The sequence below is a fragment of the Apaloderma vittatum genome, unplaced genomic scaffold (assembly GCF_000703405.1).
Source record: "Apaloderma vittatum isolate BGI_N311 unplaced genomic scaffold, ASM70340v1 scaffold495, whole genome shotgun sequence".
NCBI classification, from domain to species: Eukaryota; Metazoa; Chordata; class Aves; order Trogoniformes; family Trogonidae; genus Apaloderma; species Apaloderma vittatum.
Window position 1 is genome coordinate 39,858 of NW_009718522.1, and position 17,070 is coordinate 56,927.

The window sequence follows — 17,070 nt, forward strand, 5'->3', positions numbered from 1 at the left end:
ATATATGTAGTAAATGTATATATAAAAAAATATAGTATGTGCATAGACACGCATGTAGGAAAGAAATGTGTGTATTTATGTGTATTCACATGTATGTATGAATCAATACACACGTATATATGGACATATGTAGAAATGAACAAACATTTACACCCATGCATGCCCCTACTCAGCTTTTCTTTATCCAAATGCCCAGAGCAGGTGTAAGCACACACTGTACTCATGCAAGATGCCCAGATGGTTGACCTGGGGACGAGGGATCCGCTTTGCAGCCACCCAAAAAGTGCGGGAGAGATGAACCCCAGCCCACACGGATCACTCGGGGAAGGGAGGTGGCATCAAGCTCATGACTCACCTGGAGCCAGCACAGCCTCTAGCCTGTAAAAGCTATTGCACTCCAGTAAACTTACATGTCCAAAGCCTAGAATAGAAACAGTGACAATCTATTGATTGTGTTTTATAGAAAGCAGTAGAACTTCACGGCCATTGGGCAGGAGTGGCTGAAAAATCTCCTGGGAGAAGTCTGCTCCTGCGAACCATCTTAGATAAACAAATCGGTTTATAATCCACCCAGCCTTAAAAAAATAGCAGTGAGGAGCAAAGAAATAAAAGAGAAAGGCATCACTGAGAATCCAGTTATGGTTAAGAGCAGCCTAACAATAACTGCTGAGTGTTTGAGGGGAAAAAGAAAAAATAATAAAGAAAAACAAATAAAAACAAAAGATAATTTGTTGCCAAGGAAAACAGCTCGAACTTTTCAATGTTTGCGGTTAGTGCTAACTAGCAGGTAATAGTCACAGCCCAGCAGGGGCTGAAAATGGTTTCTCTCTTTGATTTAATGATTGTAAAAAGAACTCCTTTCCAAAATGCATCCTGCTCTGTCCAGAAATAAAATGTCATCGAATGCTACACTGCTTGGTGACAGTGCTTTGTAAATATGGTCACTGAATCCACCTCTGGCAGCCTTGTGTATGATGGCAGGAGCTGGCCCTACTGAGCACAAAGGGATATTGGGGATGGAGGTGGGAGGACAAGCACAGACCTCGTGGGTCTCAGAAGAAACTCATTTTTCAGTGTCACCTCTGCTACAAAGGCTGGAGAAAACCATCACGTGTTGGAGCACTTGTTAATAGGATCAGGTTTTGGACACTGACACCTTTGTAAGTGGACCCAGAACACCGCAAACCCCATCTGAAACGTCAGCTGCAATTGCGGTTGTAGAAGATTTAACTTCTTTCTACATAAATAAATAAACCTCTAAATAAAGCAAAAGACCCCAAGAGGCTGAATTGAAAGGAAAAATTCATAGCAGTGGCAGGGAGAGGGAAAGACTTTCTCCTTCTTTCTTTTTTTCCCTGTTAGAATTTGAAATTTGGATAAAAGGGGAGGATATAAAATTTCCGTCCTCTTGACCAACCTCCCAGCTGGGGCTTAACTTTTCAGATCCAAGCTCTCTGGTGATGCTGGGGACAGGTAGGAACATCCAGTTCAGCTGTGGTTATATGGAGGACACTGTTTTTCACCTCAAAATGAATAACGTCCGTCTTTGGAAAATAATTTTTTGAAAAAAGAACCAACAAACCAACACCCAGAGTATGAAGTACGGCAGATATCAGGTTGTGCTGATGGATTTTCTGCAGGGAAAGTTTTTGCCTGTTCAAAACTGAAGCTGGGATATAGAGTAATTATTTTGGGAGCAGTATGTACACTGTGCCTGCCAGCTACATGAAACAAAAGCAGAGCTTTCCCCTTCGCCAACACGTTATCGTGGCGACTCTTTGGCAGCTTAATCCTCATTGTGGTTTTGCAAGACAGTTGCAGGGCAAGGGGTGGGACATTCTAAAGAGGTCCAGCTACTGTTTGATTTTGCAGTATAGCAGGATGGGCTGGGTTTGATGGGGGCTGGCATCATTCCATTCCTGGGAGGGCTTAGGGTGGTGGAGGCTGCAGCGCTGACGATGGAGAAAATGAGGAGCTTTGGGACAGAGTTGGGAGAAAGCGATGCTGGTCTCACGTTGCGTGCAGTTGTGTCAGGGTATGTCTGAGAAAACTTTAACATCTTCTACCCATTGAAGTTCTTCTTCTTGTGTTGCTGGGCTGCAAAACACTCAGACACAGCCTTGGAGGACAAAAAACATGGTAGATGGTTGTGGTGGTTGGTGTTGCTGGTGGAGACACTTTGCCAAGGTGTTTTACTTCTCGGGGGACCTCACTTTGTGTGAGTAAGATTTTCAGCTTTCATATCCAAAAATGCCTTCTTTCTTCCAGGAGGTTTTTTCTTGACAAATGCCTTTCTGCTACGTCTTGCTTGAGACCCGTCAAGCTCATTTCACTTTGGCCAACTGAATGCCTCATGTGCTGTCAGTCACTACTAGCATGACTGACACATGTCAGTCAGCAACCTAGAGCAGTTACACAACTGTGTCGTCTGAGAGCAAAATTAATTCAGTAAAGGTGGATTTTTTTAGCCTTGGTGAGGGAATTAAAATATTAAAAGAAACCAGCTTGAATTTTCAGGACATTTCAGCAATGTACAAAAAAGCCACAAAAATGCTTTTTTGGCAACTCAGAATGGATTTGTTCAGTCCAAAAAGAATTATTTTGGTAGGGTTGGGAGTGAACCAAGTCAATTTTACATGAAATATGCCATTTCAATATAAAAATATTTGAATTTAAAATTTAAAAAGGGAGAAGAAAAAGCTGCCAGTATTTACAAGGCAAAACATTTGATTTTGGAAATTAAAGACAAAGAAAAGGCTTTTATATCAAAATAATAAGTATGATACTACTACTACTAATGCCTGGGTTTTTTTCCTACTCTAAGCTGTTAACCAAATTAAATACAGAAGTGTTTCACTTTTTCTGGGCACTTTCCAGCATATTGTATCCACCAAATCTATTATCTGGTGATTAATTTTCCCTGCCCTGTTTGAGACCTTGCATCTTCAGATGATCGTGTTGCAAGGGGCACACATGAAATGCTGTCCCGTAATTACGTGTGGAAAGGTAGAGTACACCTGTCCCATGCATGTGGGTTCAGAGATGAGCCTTTGCCTTCTTAGCACCCACTAACTAGGAGTTCTGAGGGCTCAAAGTCCCCGGAAAGTGTTCCAATGTGGTCCACGAGATATATCTTTGGGGTTCTTCTGTTCTTCATCAAAGACCCAACCCATGAGATAGCGTCTACTAGCTGACTAGGGGCTACTAGTCTGACCTCTCCTACACCCCGGGCTCCCATCCAGGATTTAAGAAGGTATATTTTAGGTTTTAAAATTTCTTCCATGGTTGCGAACATCTGGACAAACATCTGCTGGTGGAGCTGGGGAAGTGGAGGAGTTGCAGAGAAGGCAAGAAGCCAGCCGTCAGTAAATGGTTGGAGAACCCAAAATCATGTTGCTTCAGAGAGAACAGTCAGCCTGCAAAGTGTTTTGTATTTCTGGTGCTGGCTGTTGCCAGAAGCCAAGTCTGTTCTCCAAAGAGGTTGTGTCATTCTCCTGTCGAGGCTCTGGAATTTCCCTTTGAGCTCTGGAAAGTTGTGGCAACACACTCCCCATCCAAGAAAGGGACCCATCAGTTTATAAGTTGCTACCAGAGTTGGAAGAGCACAATGATTGAAAAGCACACTGCTCTTTCAATCCCAGAAGGGATTTGCAGGAAAGTAAGAAGAAAGGGGATGCAAAGCCCTGCCCAGGGACTGCCCCAGCTCTGGCTCAGGCTGAGGATGCAGAGCATCAGTGCCAAAAGTGAGGCTGCTGTGAGCTGCCATGTGCTTAGACAAGCTTTCTGCAAAGTGCAAAGCTGCACTGGTGGCCTGTAGATTTATCAGGATGTTGTTCCTCACTTGGTATGACTTGGAGCACTACAGTATGACTGAGATTTAGTCTGAGGTATCAAGGTTCAGGACTGTGTTGCGTTCTTTTCCTTGCGGTAGGAACCTCATCAATTCCCAAAATCCATTTCTCACTTTTGCTGCACCACTTATCTCTCCATAGTCCTTCACCACCTTTAGAGCTATGCAACTGCTTCACCTTTAGAGCTATGCAGCTCTCCTCCAGCTCTTTCTCCACCTGGGAGCATCCCATGGAGTGACTCTGAGATCCAAACTAGTGCTTCCTAACCCCAAACCAGACACCACTCCTTCATACTAGGCTTTTTCATCCACTTCTTGAGGGACCATATGAATAAAAAGCCACATGGCAGACCTCATCCAGGCTTATTCCAAAATAAAGTAGGAACCTGGAAGCCATAAAGTCTACTAAATTTATAGTAGGAGCAGTGGTGATATATTGCTGCAGTTTTTCAGCTCTCAGGAAACCTAGATAAAAGAAAGATTCAAGGTGACCATCTTCTGGTGGGAAAGATGCAGGCTGGAGAAAAACGTGCTTGTGTATTTCCTTATGTAGAAGCATGCTCTGTATGACCTTGACAAAAACTTCGACTCATTTTCCTCATCTTGAAATATGTATCTTGTTAATGAAAGATTTCATCAATTCAGCTGAAAATAATGCTTGATTTCTATCTTGGCCTTACTTCCATTATCAGTATAGTTAGGTGTTTTAAACATTCAACAATTCAGTTCTCTGCTTGATTCCCAAAGGATGTCTTTCCTGCTCTTCCAAAATGACCTGTCATTTCAGTTCAACTTGAAATAATTTTTCTTCTGAAAACATTGGGGACCAAACATAATACTGAAAACACAGAGCATCAGTAGAGTTTACAGTTGGGTTTCCATTCTGCAAAATGTTTGTTATATTTTGTCTGTTCTTCATGAAGACAAGGTGAAGCATCTTGTCCTGTCATGTGTCACAGCTCATGTATTAGTCAGGGGTCCTGCGCCATCCCTCCCGTCAGACCATGAGCTCAGTAGAAACAGTAAGGAAAGTCCTGAGGACAATGCTGAGAGCTAAATGTAGGTGAACCAATAGTTTCAGAAGGCAGAGGAGATGAGAGATCAGGAGTGACTATCAAAAAACAATAAGGCAACAACAGAAAGAGATGGAGCTCTAGGAGACTTGACCATGTGTCAAGGGCTGTCCATGGGCAGTGGAAGAGTTTATGTACACCACAAGTGTTCTGTGTAGAAAGTTCTGGGAAAGAGAATGATGGCAAAGACGAATATTAATAAGTTTAAAAAGGTCTTAGTGGAAAATGTTCTGTGTAGAAAGTTCTGGGAAAGGGAATGATGGCAAAGACGTGTATTAATAAGTTTAAAAAGGTCTTAGTGGAAAAAAACCCACAAGCTTGTGAAACACAATTGTAACTTCAACACAACAATACTAATCTTGATGACCTTCCGGGCCTCTCTCTATCTGCTGCATTTCTGCCTCCTAAATTGGTCTCCCAAGAGCACGACTGAACAAAACAAACCCTTCTCCTTCTCTAAAACTAGCCCTGCCATGGCTAAGTGAAACCCTTGCTGTTTGTGTTAGGGTAACTCAGAATATTATGAAACAAGAAGAAATTTCTTTTCTTTTCTGGAGAGGCTTCTTGCTTGCATTGTCTAAATGCTACCCCTAGATAACCTTCTGACTGCTGGATAGCAACAGTTTTATTAATAGGACTTTTTTCAGTCTTAGTTATGTCTGACTTATCGTGCATGGTGTTACGTGCTTGATTGAGATACTATGGGTTTATAAAAAAATGCCCTGAGATAGGATGCTGTGAATGATGTTGAGTGCCAAGGGGTGTTTGGATCCCTCCTGATATCTCCAGAACAAAGCCAGCTTCATGCTATTGATTAGGCAAAAAGGAGAGTAGCATTAGGGCTACAGCTGACGCCACTGGTGATCAGGTGATGAACCCCTAAAAGCCAAAATTGCTAAAAGAGCAGGAAAGCTGGAATAGCACTTTGTGTTTGTTATGGAAAGATTTTAATTCAGACTTCAAAGTGGTGTCTTCAAAGAACATGGAACACAGTCCTCACAGCAGGGCAGGAGACAAGTGGAAAGAGATTAGCCATCAGCAGCTCTGTTTCTCATAGGGATTTCTACCAAATACTGGCACAGTGAGCTTTGGTGTTGTGGGTATTTGGCATTTACAGGAATGTCCTTGCTTTAGAACCTCAATTGGCAACAGAAAAAATGCCAGGGGAAACTCAATTCTTCTGAAGTGCCAGTGTATTTCAAACAGACAAAACCCCAAGGAAAATCATCCTAGTCTACTTCCAAGGAACTGGAGAAAGTAAAGCTGTGTCCAGGGAAAACAAATTCACATTAATACTTTGAGTAGGTTTTGCAGCCTCCAGCTTTGGGTGACGAGGGCTGCTCTGCTGAGTGAGCCCAGTGGAGAGTGGGGTGCTGCAGGGTGGGTCTGGGGGCAGGAGTGGTTCTGGACATCAGAGATAACACTAAGGGCGTTCACTCCCCTGGATGCTCTTTGCAGCAGAGCAGCAGAAGCAGAGCTGCCTCAGAGCATGGACATGGGGTCACTGCCTGGGGCTGCAATGCCTTGGGATTCCTTTGCCCACGGCTTGCCTCAGCCTGACTGTTTTTACAGCCTGTCCTCTGGATCCCTCCTTCCTTGGTTCTCTGGGGCAGTGACCCTGCTGTCTTCATGGACAGCTCCATCCTTGCTTCTTGCTTTGGGGAGATGGCTTTGGTTTTGTGTGCCCCACACTGTTCTGAGGGAGAGGGGAAGGAAAACAAAGCCCCACCCACCTTCTGTCTAAACATAACCCAGGGTTTGTTCCATCCATCCTCAATGATACCTTGTGGTTGGGTAAACGATGAGTTGCCTGTCCCTACATCTCCCCAGTGGTATGTGCTGAGAGGGGAGAAAATAAGAGGAACTGCCACTCACACATCTCTGCAGAGGAAGCCGTGCCTGGGTGGCAGGTCTGGTCAAACCATCTACCACTGCCTTCCCAGCTGCCAAACGTGAGCCTCCAGCTTTAGGTGGTATTTTTATAGGGGCTGTGATTAGAGGTGAGGCACATTCAGCCCTTCAGCTCAAACCTTCCCTTTGATCCAGCCGTGGGAATTTGCAGTTATCCTTTTTCACTCTAGTGCACCTTCTCCTGGCCTGCATCTGCCAAAGGGCCAGCTCATGCTTTCTGGGTGGGATTCCCCAGATCAGAAAAGGACACCTGTATCTGTACTAGTCTCCCACGTGCTTTTTATTGTCATTGTAGAATTAATTGATTCACTCAATTAAAGGAAGAGCATAACTCATCTTCTGCTCGAGTATAGACCTGAACCAAATGAAAACACACCTTAGAAGCTCCCATTCCCTTCTGCTGGTATAAAGTGAATGTGGGGTTGCTGACACATCTGGATGGCTACATCTAAGTGTAGCTAAGATGAATTCTTCCCCAAGAGCAATCCATCACAGTGATTTAAATACAGTTGCCAGGAGGTCTGGTCTTATTTCACCCACTCTGGCTATTGATGCCTGAATAAACTCAATATTCAATTAGCTTCCATTTCTCAAAGCATGATATAATTAGACATACCGGGCATAAGGTTGCTGCTGACCATATGCCTGTATGCATGTGTTTCCTAACGGGTATTTACTTCTAATTACACTAAGGTATGTGGATTTGGGATAGGACCCCGTCTAGATGATTATAAACTTCATGACAAGGTATGTTTGGACCACTTTATGTGTTAGAAAAGGGAAGAGCATTGTTATTCTTTTAGGGGTTCCTTAGTGGCATTCCTTCCAGACAGACTGCTGGCTGCCACTTAGGCAACTGTTTTATTAATTGGATTTCATTCAAGGCAAATCATGATTCAGAACTGTGAGCAAAGTAGTAATCCCCTGAACAAGCTAGTTCAGATGAGGTTTGAACAGGGCAGACACAAAAAATAGTGGCTTGGTTTTCAACAGCTGCAGGGTTAGTGTTGAGACCTGCCTTCCAAGTTCACCAGATGTTTGCTAGTTATTTCTTCTATAGCAGAAGATGCTTTGAAACAGTGATAGAGAGAGATGGGCCAGGCACTGGTAGGAAATGTGCATGAGTGAAGGGTTGTGCTAAAGGATTAATGTCGTTTCAGTGCTAAAACGAGGTACCTAACTGAATATTATGATCCGTCGCCATTTTCTAGCAAGGTAGACTAAATTGGTGAATTCACATGCACCAAACACCTTGTCTTCAAAACTACCTAGGCCCAGCTATTCCAGAAGTTGATGGAGGATACTCTGCAAGATGGGTCTGGGAATCACCTTCTCTCAGGGACATTTTCAGCCACCGATAACAATAGATAGGGCTGCCCAGAAGGAGATCCCAATCAACGCAGTGTTTCTCATTGGACAGTGACATTCTATCAAGGTTAACAGAGTTCTGTGAAGGGGGCATGGGCTGAGTCCTTTAAGTGTCTGTGGGAGAGTGAATTCCTCTCTCAATGATCTCATCATTCAATTGAAACACTAACAATGAAGAATATCATTGCAAAATGCTCTAAACCATGAACATACAGCTTTAAGTTAGAAGATGGTACTGCGTCAGTGATGGAGAGGTATAAAAATCCTCAGGGAATGGACACATGGTCAAGAAAAGGCCCCTAGAATGAATTTGCAGGGTATTGTGAAGCCATATAGTGTGACCAACAAGATATACCTGTAGATATGCCATGAACTGGCTTTCAACAAAACGCCTAGAAACACGAGTAAAATGAGTTTGGGACTGTCTGTACCTGCCCTGTAGGCTCTCATTGTGTCCTCTGAATGCTAGACAGAGGTCCTTGTGGTATTTGGGGTATCTGGAAACAGAAGAGTGTCTCGGAGCTGTCCATCAAGCCCTAGGTGGTTGGTGCTGTCATGCTCTGCCATGTCACAGCCATCCTGGCTGGAGAGCTGGGGAGTTACAACACGTCCCTTTAATGACATGAAAATCCCAACCAGATGATAAAGAGATGGGTCATGTTGCATTCCTTCTCGAAATAAGGAAATGGGGAGTTTGTGTTTGAGGTTCTCACCGTGGCTTGAATACTTTGCTACCAAGGAAAAAAGTATGACATTAAGCAGTGAGGTGCGGTCAGCTCGATAAGGAAAATTTGACTCAAAATGTGTGATTGCGCTTATATCAGGGGAGATGGGGTCACATGTGTCTGCAGAAGAATACTTCCAAGGGTCTTAGACCTGTCCCAAGTGTCAGATTTCCATATGTGTATTTGCATGTTTATGTATATCAAAATATGTTTTCTATATATATTTCCACCAGTCTCCCTGCACTGCAGGAGTGCCCCTATCAGCAAAGATTCACATCCTGTTTGTTTTCCCTGAGAGGTAGGCATAAATTCTCATGTAAATTCACATTGCTGACCTCTGCTTGCTCATTCAAAAGCCTGGATCTCACATTCTGACACAGCATTTCCCTCTTTTGTGTTTGAACTCAGCAGTCGCCTCTGGGCATCTTCGAGGATTTTTGGAATCCAGAGCTGTGAGAGGGCAATGCCATGTAGAAGTAGGAAGTAGGACATGCCTAAAACTTTGGAAACAGGAGGAAATACGAAGTGATGAGAAAACAGGAGACAGATGGCACTTAGAGTAAGGTCCATGGAGTTGTCCAATACAGTCCAGTCATGGTTATTAGAAGATGTTTTAAGAAAAGATATAAGAACTGGGTAAAGTTCCCCTTGCAATGCTCTCCTAAACCTCAAGCAGGGACTTACTAAGTTGGATATTTTTGTACATTTGGTAATGTCCAGTTGTTGTCCTGTGACTTTTTTGCACTGTGAGCATTCACAGTATCCCATGATCAGCTTTCCATAATTCAGCTGTAAGAGCAAAGAACCACTTACTTCCGTTTCCTCTGGGCCTGATTCACACCAGCATCACTTGATAGACCCTAGTTCTTCTGTTGGAAAATCCCAATAGCCTGGGATTTACCATGGCAACATAATCATCTCTGGAGGGGACATCATCCTCCTTCCAGGGAGACACTTGGGTCAGGGAAAAAAAGACTACAGCAAGAACACAAGAACAGCAGAAGAATGGACAAGGGACATATACAGCCATATGATGGGGGCAGAAGACCTAAAGGGGGAACTGGTTGATAAGGGAAGGGAGAGGAGTGAAGAAGAAGAATCTACAGGCTCTGTAAACTTATTTTCTTGGATTTTGGAGTCAGTCTCTTTCATGGAACTCACAAGCACTCAGAAACATAATACAGAGACTAATTCAATGCTCTTCTATTTGCTTCAGTTTTCTGGTTTTATCTGGCTTTTCTTCTTTGTCTCTTCCAGGTTGAATTCACCCCTGACCAGATTGAAGGTGAGGAAGATCTTTTTCTCTTCTGCGCATAGTAAAAACCATCACCGGGAGGCACTGGCAAGTGCTGGAGTGAACATGGTTGTGGTATTGGTGCTCTCTTGAGAAGCCTGTGCTTTAATTCATGTCTTTGCTCCTGCTCCATCCCTACTCCAATTCCTATGTTCAATTGGTTGAAAGAGAAAGGGAAAAGCATGTATTATGCGAATCAGGTACTTATTTCATTAAAGAAAACACCAGCTTCTCTGCCAATGAGGCAAAACCAGAAACAAAGGGAAAAAAAAAAATTCACCACTAAATCTTCAGACTAAATATATACTTTTTCTTTAAGAAAACCCAGTAACAAGATATCAATCCTTTCAAGAGAAAGTGTCCCCCATCTGCTTTTGAGAACTTCTCTCTGCATTCAATCAGAATTTAATATGTTACGGTTTTGTGACAGCTCTCCAGAAACCAGTAAATAATGACAGCCATGGTGACTTTTTTTCTTTCAAAGCGAAACGTCAGCATTTAGTTTCTGAAACCCTTGTCCCAGCCCAAGAAACTGATACTGAAACCTCATGCATGAGGTCCTGGGAGCACTATCATTGCAGCTGTCCCTCTTTTCCTCAACTACCAGCCTGTTTTTTACTTAAATGGATAATTGAAGAGATGGAGTTGAACATCTGGCAACATTTTGCTTTGGTCGTTAAACACTTGGCAGGATTTGGTAAAGCCTATGAAAGACGGTATCAGAAAATGAGTTAATTAAGTGAAAAAAAAATCACAGACTAGTCAGTCAGGCTGATTCAGAAAGGAGAGAGAAAGAAGGAAAGATTTCCTGAACTAGAACAAAATGTGATGATGACTTAGTGATTGAGACTTTACCACAGACTTCCAACATTATCGTGGGATTTTCAAGCCCCTCTCTTAATGGTTTAAGTATTTTCTGACAACAGGTCAAAAGTACCATATGGCTGAAGGCAACTGCTAATTTCTGGGAACCTGCCCCTTTTCCAGCCCCAGAGTCATGGGGGAACCACACGAGAGGCACAATTCTGAGCCACAAACCTTTGAATGATTACAGCATCACGCAACAGCTGGATCTCTCATCAGCTAATGTGCTGCAGATTGGATAGAACACACCTAGTGTCTATGCTTTGTTTCCTCTCCCCATGAGAAGAACTAGCTCTAGAGACTGTATTGAAGAATGAGAAAAGAAAAAGCCTATTGAGGAAAAAAATGGGATGCTTGTCTGGCCATGAGTCCATTGGAATGGATAGGAAATGGCAAATCTGAATCAACTCCCGAGCTGCCATAAAAGGTAACAGACCTAAAGCAGATACAGACCATCTCCAGAACCCAAAAGTTGCATCTGCTTTTTTTACAGTAGCCTCTGCTCCCTTCTGGTCCAGCTGTACTCACTGCAAAGCTGGAAATCCAGGATTTGTCCTTGAAATATCAAAGGGAATGCTATAAAGCAGGAAGCAGTCAACATCATCTGGGTGGAAAAGGCTGTGAGGCTTCCACGTTGGCTACAAGAGCATAACAGAGTTACACTGTGTACTAGCACTGGAGAGAAACACTAAATCCACCCCAAGCTGGTTCATAGGTTCTGCCATGAGTTGAGGGAAGGAGTGCCTAATAGTTTCACCATCACCAGGGGACTGATCGCTGCTCATCAGTGATGTCCCCAATTCCTTTCTCCTTGGCCTCTTCTGTTTGTTTTTTTTTTTTAAATCTTAGTGTTTCTTTTTTTTCAATTCTTTGTGTTTCTTTTTTCCCCTCCATGCTCTCCTTTCCTTCACCTGACCTTTAGAAGGCTTTTAACTTTGTAAGTGTGTAGGCAGTCAGACTGAGGGTTGCTAGATAGATCTTTACTCCTAAGTAGACCCGAGATGTGGAATTATATCTACAGCGTGATCCAGTTGTCCCTGGATTGTCCCTGACACACAGTGTCCTCCCTTCTGGTCTGTACATGTCAAAACCTTGCCAAGAAATGTGCCACCAGTTTAAGAAAGTGGACGATCAATATTCTGGTGCTTGGGAATGTTTTATTTCATGTTAAAAGGACAGGTTAGAAAGCATGCACCACTTGCTCTGATTTATAGCTGTTGACTTGACTTGAGACTCACAGGACATGTAGGATACATCATTTTGGTTTGTTTTCTCCTTCTCATTCTCTGCTCTCTCTCTGAAGCTTCCATGATCAAGAAGCTTTTGCTTTTTTTTTGCATTTCAGCTGCTCACATTTTGGTCAGGGTCCTTTTCAGTGCTGTGTTGCAGTGTTAGTTTTGTCAGATTTCCTCTTTCAGTAAGTCATGAGAAGGTCAAGGTCACACGTGATACTTTTATGTGTATATTTTTTTAAAAATAGGCCTCTTATATGCAATCCCCTGCCTTTCTTGCTCTATTTGACCAGATGAGGATCTAGGTGTCTCAGTGAGACTAGATGCTTCCCCACTTGTCAGCTGAAACCAGATCAATAGGAAGTCCATCCTGTATGTTAGATATTACCATCAACCCAGACTGGTTCTGACAGCTGTTTCGGAATTGAGGTGGTGGAGGAGAATGAAACAATGCAACATCTCAAGGTCTTTTCCAGCCCTTTATTCTAGGATACTCTGAACCTCTTCCTCTTTCTAAGGAGCAGACTTTGCTGTACCAGGCTTACTTCCCTGCAACCATTCATTATGTTAGCCCCCAAAATGTTACTCTCAGAAGGAGAATGGTCTGTGGGTGAAGCCATATGGAACACACCCGCTTTACATGTCCTCCTGCCTCAACTGTGAGTGAAATTCACTGGTTGTGGCAATGTGGATTCAGGAAACTGGATTTCTGGCCTTTTCAGTCCCCTAAATTGCTGAAAAGAGAAGAATATCAGCTATTTAAGATGAGAAGATAGGTAGCAATTAGACATATGAAAATATACACTGCTCCTGCCAGTGGTTTAATGGTTAGCAGGAGGACAAAGGAGACTATAGCCATACTGTTTTCATTGCTTTGATGGAAACTTGCATTAAGTCAGCAAGTGCAATTAAAAAAAGAATTAAAAAAAAAATAGGCTGCTTCTGTATGTTGACAAAGTGGAGTTTCCAAACCCACAGGCCAACGGTCTGGTGAGAGGCAGTTACATCTGATTTTAAATTTAATGAAAAAAATAAAAAAGACAGAAATAAAAGTGAGCTGTCAGTAACTACAACGAATTGTGAACCTATAGGAGGTGGTGCAATGGATACTGAGGCGGTTGATGACAAGCAGCAGGTAAGCGGCAGGCTGATGAGCAGCTCAGGGAAGTAGGTGGATTTCTGGTCCACTTCAACTGCTGAGATATTGAAGGACGAGACAGAGTTGAGTGTGGGGCTCCACCGTCAGCAAGGAGACCATGAAAACCCACCATTGCCCTCTGCTGGAGTGACAGCCAATGGGACCCAATCGAGAAGCAGAGATCCAGGAGCGAGAGGCAGGGAGATAGAGTGAAGATGAGAATGCAAAGAAGAAAATTAGGGGAGCATTACGAGAAGATGCATCACTGCTGGAAGGTGTTGGATGAGGAAGGAAATGGGTAAAATGTGAGTGGAGTGATAAAAATTAAAAGGGAGCAAGAAAGGAAGAGAGGTGAAGCCAGGAACTCTGGAATAAGGAAGGAGAGAGGGAAGTAAGCAAAGGAGAAGAAAGGAAAAAGAGGGAGGAGCAGTAATGAGGACGAGAAGGAATTGGGAAGGGAAAGATGAAGAACATCTAGCCAAAGGGCTTTGTGATCACCCGTAGATTGTGCACTGTGGAAGTGTGTTCAGTAAAGAATAACAGCCCGTCACTGCTGTTTGTGCCCTGTGATACTCCCCTGTTTCTGCAATTTTTTCTGCAACTCCAGTAAGGAGAGATGAACCTGAGTAACTGGTGTCTAGGGAAGTCTTGCCTGGATCCTACACTCAGCCTATTATTTAGAATCATGGAATCATTTAGGTTGGAAAAGACCTGTAAGATCATTGAGTCCAGCCTCTAACCCAGCATGGTCAGATCCAGCACTGAAACACGTCCCTAAGCACCACATCTACATGTAACTAGTAGTAGAGCAAGGACCCTCTCCCATGGGGACATTTTTGTCAAAATATTGCTGCTTGTAGTGGTAAGGGACTCCCTTTTTAGACAGAATTAAAGAGAAGACATGAGGATGCATTCACAAAGTTGTAGTAGAGGGAGGGGAGCTGGCTGTCTTGGAAGAGGAAGGTTTTTGCATGAGAGCACAGGGGAAAGCAGGCAGGTATGAGCAACCTGATCTAGTTAAAGATGTCGCTGTTTACTGCAGAGGGGTTGGACTAGATGGCCTCTAAAGGTCCTTTCCAACCCAATACACTCTATGATTGTATGATTCTATGAAACCACTGAAGGGAATGATTGCATATTCACACACGAGTTCTGGCCTGGCATTGATAGCTGATGGCATACCAAGTCTGACTTCTCCAGATTGAATTGGATTGGGTGCTAGAGAAAGGGAAAATGGGAGGATTCTTCTAGATCTGCTACTTGACAGTGTTAAATCCAATGATTTATGGATTACAAGGTTTTCCATACACCTTTAGCATTCCTCACCAATAGATCGTTTTGTGATTATTCCAGTAGGTTATTATATCTTGTTATCTGCTAACTGAGGTGCTCCTTTATCTCAGTGAGCTGTGCCAGTATTCTCTGAATGTATAATGCTGAATCCAATATCCAGGTAACTAATGAGCAGAGCTGCTACTGAATTTTATACCATCCTGAGTGCTCCTGATGAGCTGCAAAGCTCTCAAGGTCAACAATTTCTACAAGGTTTTCTGCACTTCCCAATGTTAACTGAGATGGAAATACCACAGGAAGAGCATTTGACCTCTCTGGTTCCATTTCTTGATTGAATCGGAAAATGCAAGGGAGGAGATAAACAAATAATGCAGATAACAGCAACAACAAAGCTCATCCAACTCATTCCCAAACTGCAAAATAAAAGGGTCAGGCAGAGTTAGTTTGGGGCAAGGTCTAGGCTTACTTTGACTTCATCTGAGGGGATGTGGCATGAATTTCTCTTTATCTTTTTGTCTTTCAGAATTTAAGGAAGCATTCTCACTCTTCGACCGGACTCCTAAATCTGAGATGAAAATCACATATGCACAATGTGGAGATGTCTTGAGAGCTTTAGGGCAGAATCCAACCCAAGCTGAGGTCATGAAATTGCTTGGCAGACCCAAACCAGAAGGTTGGTGTCCTCTGTGTTTGTTTTGAAAAAGATCACTGCAAGAATTATTTGTGAAGCAGATGATGTCTCCGTTTTCTGATGGAAAGGTTAATTGTGAATTAACAAAGGGTATGGAACAGCCTTTGCAAATCACTAGCAGAAAAGTAAAAGAGGAAAAAAGTCAATATAACTGTCTCCAATTTAGGAGAATTAATTCATTTAATGGCCCTGTTCATTGATGTGTTTTACAGTGACAAGGTTTTGCTTTTTAAAATTGCTTTAATGACAGGCATTCACATGTTCATGAAAATGCAGACTTGAAGACATTCAAAGAAACAAAGGGCTAAACTGCTTGTGAGGAGAGAGCTTGTTCTACAAAAGTATGACTTAGAAGGTCTGTAATGATTGCAGTAATATCACCCTTCAACACTCACCATACACTAGATATCTCTCCGAAACAAAACAAATCTCTCTCAGACCATAAGTGTGTTTGGGCATTTTCTAGATTACTTCTTTTCTTTCTTTTCACTGAAGTGGAGCTGACAATTGGGAGTGAAGATGTTGAATAAGGATTCAACAACTATGATGTGTTAGGATATGTCAGTGGCGGTGGCAGGTAGGACAAGGAGTGATATAGGAACAAAATGCTCTCCGATTCTCTTGAAAGGCAAAGAATCAAGAAAATGGAATATGCAGCCCTGGTTCTGCCTGTTGACTTTGGAGCTCCTCTGCCAGTTCGGTTTTAAACATTTTGTGCTTTATAGTGCTGCAAAGCAAAGCTGATTTCACATTAGTAGTGAGTTTCTCTTACTGTCTTCTGCTTAATTTCATACTTCTTTGTTGCATGGGACAGCACTCGAAATCTAACAGTATTAGTATTATTTTTCCTTGATGTTTTTGTATGTCACATACTAAGATCTATCTATCGATCTATCTATCTATCTATCGATCTCTATTAAAACCCTGTGCTTCTCTCTTTGCCAGACTTCTTTCCCACTCAATCCATCCTTCCATATGGTATTTCTATACTCTTATCTTCCCTTAAGCTGGCATTTATTGCCACAGTTCTTCTACCCTCATCATATACCTATGGTGGATGCCTCATGGTTAGTCCTCAACTCTCTCAGAATCCACCAAAATGTGTGTTTCCATTTGTGTCTTTGCAGAAATGAACTCCAAGATGATTGACTTTGAGACTTTCCTGCCCATGCTCCAACATATTGCCAAGACAAAGGACACGGGCACCTATGAGGACTTCGTGGAGGGGCTGCGTGTGTTCGACAAGGAGGGAAATGGAACAGTGATGGGAGCTGAACTCCGCCATGTTTTGGCTACGCTTGGTAAGGTGAACTTTTCCTCATGCAGTTTCATCACTGAGGTATTTCCCATAGAGGTCGTATCATCATGGGTAACCTTTATGGAGAAAATGACTGAGCAAGACTTCAGCTGTCATGTTGTTCTCAGTTACAAAGACTAAAAAAAGTTCTTTAATAACGAAGCTAAAAATCACTGACCTACAGCTCAGTTGTCTACTCTTTTATTTCTCCAATAAATATTACATTTCTCTCACCATTAAATGTTTCAAATATTGGAAAACTTGTATATTCCCTCAATATTTGCCTTTTTTTTCTGTGCCTTCAAGACAAATTCTAAGATAAAACACTTCTTTA

At 42.6% G+C, this 17,070-nt stretch overlaps 1 protein-coding gene across 1 annotated transcript in view; it reads left to right on the plus strand.

The window, feature by feature from the left end:
• The window catches only part of LOC104274584 (myosin light chain 1, cardiac muscle), a 30,331-nt gene extending 13,454 nt beyond the window's left edge, over positions 1-16,877 (plus strand). Inside the window, exons 2-5 of the mRNA XM_009870261.1 lie at positions 10,185-10,212; positions 15,272-15,421; positions 16,567-16,745; positions 16,824-16,877. Coding sequence (XP_009868563.1) covers positions 10,185-10,212; positions 15,272-15,421; positions 16,567-16,745; positions 16,824-16,877 — 411 coding nt within the window. The remainder of the gene's footprint in view (positions 1-10,184; positions 10,213-15,271; positions 15,422-16,566; positions 16,746-16,823) is intronic.
• Positions 16,878-17,070: the final 193 nt, after the last annotated feature.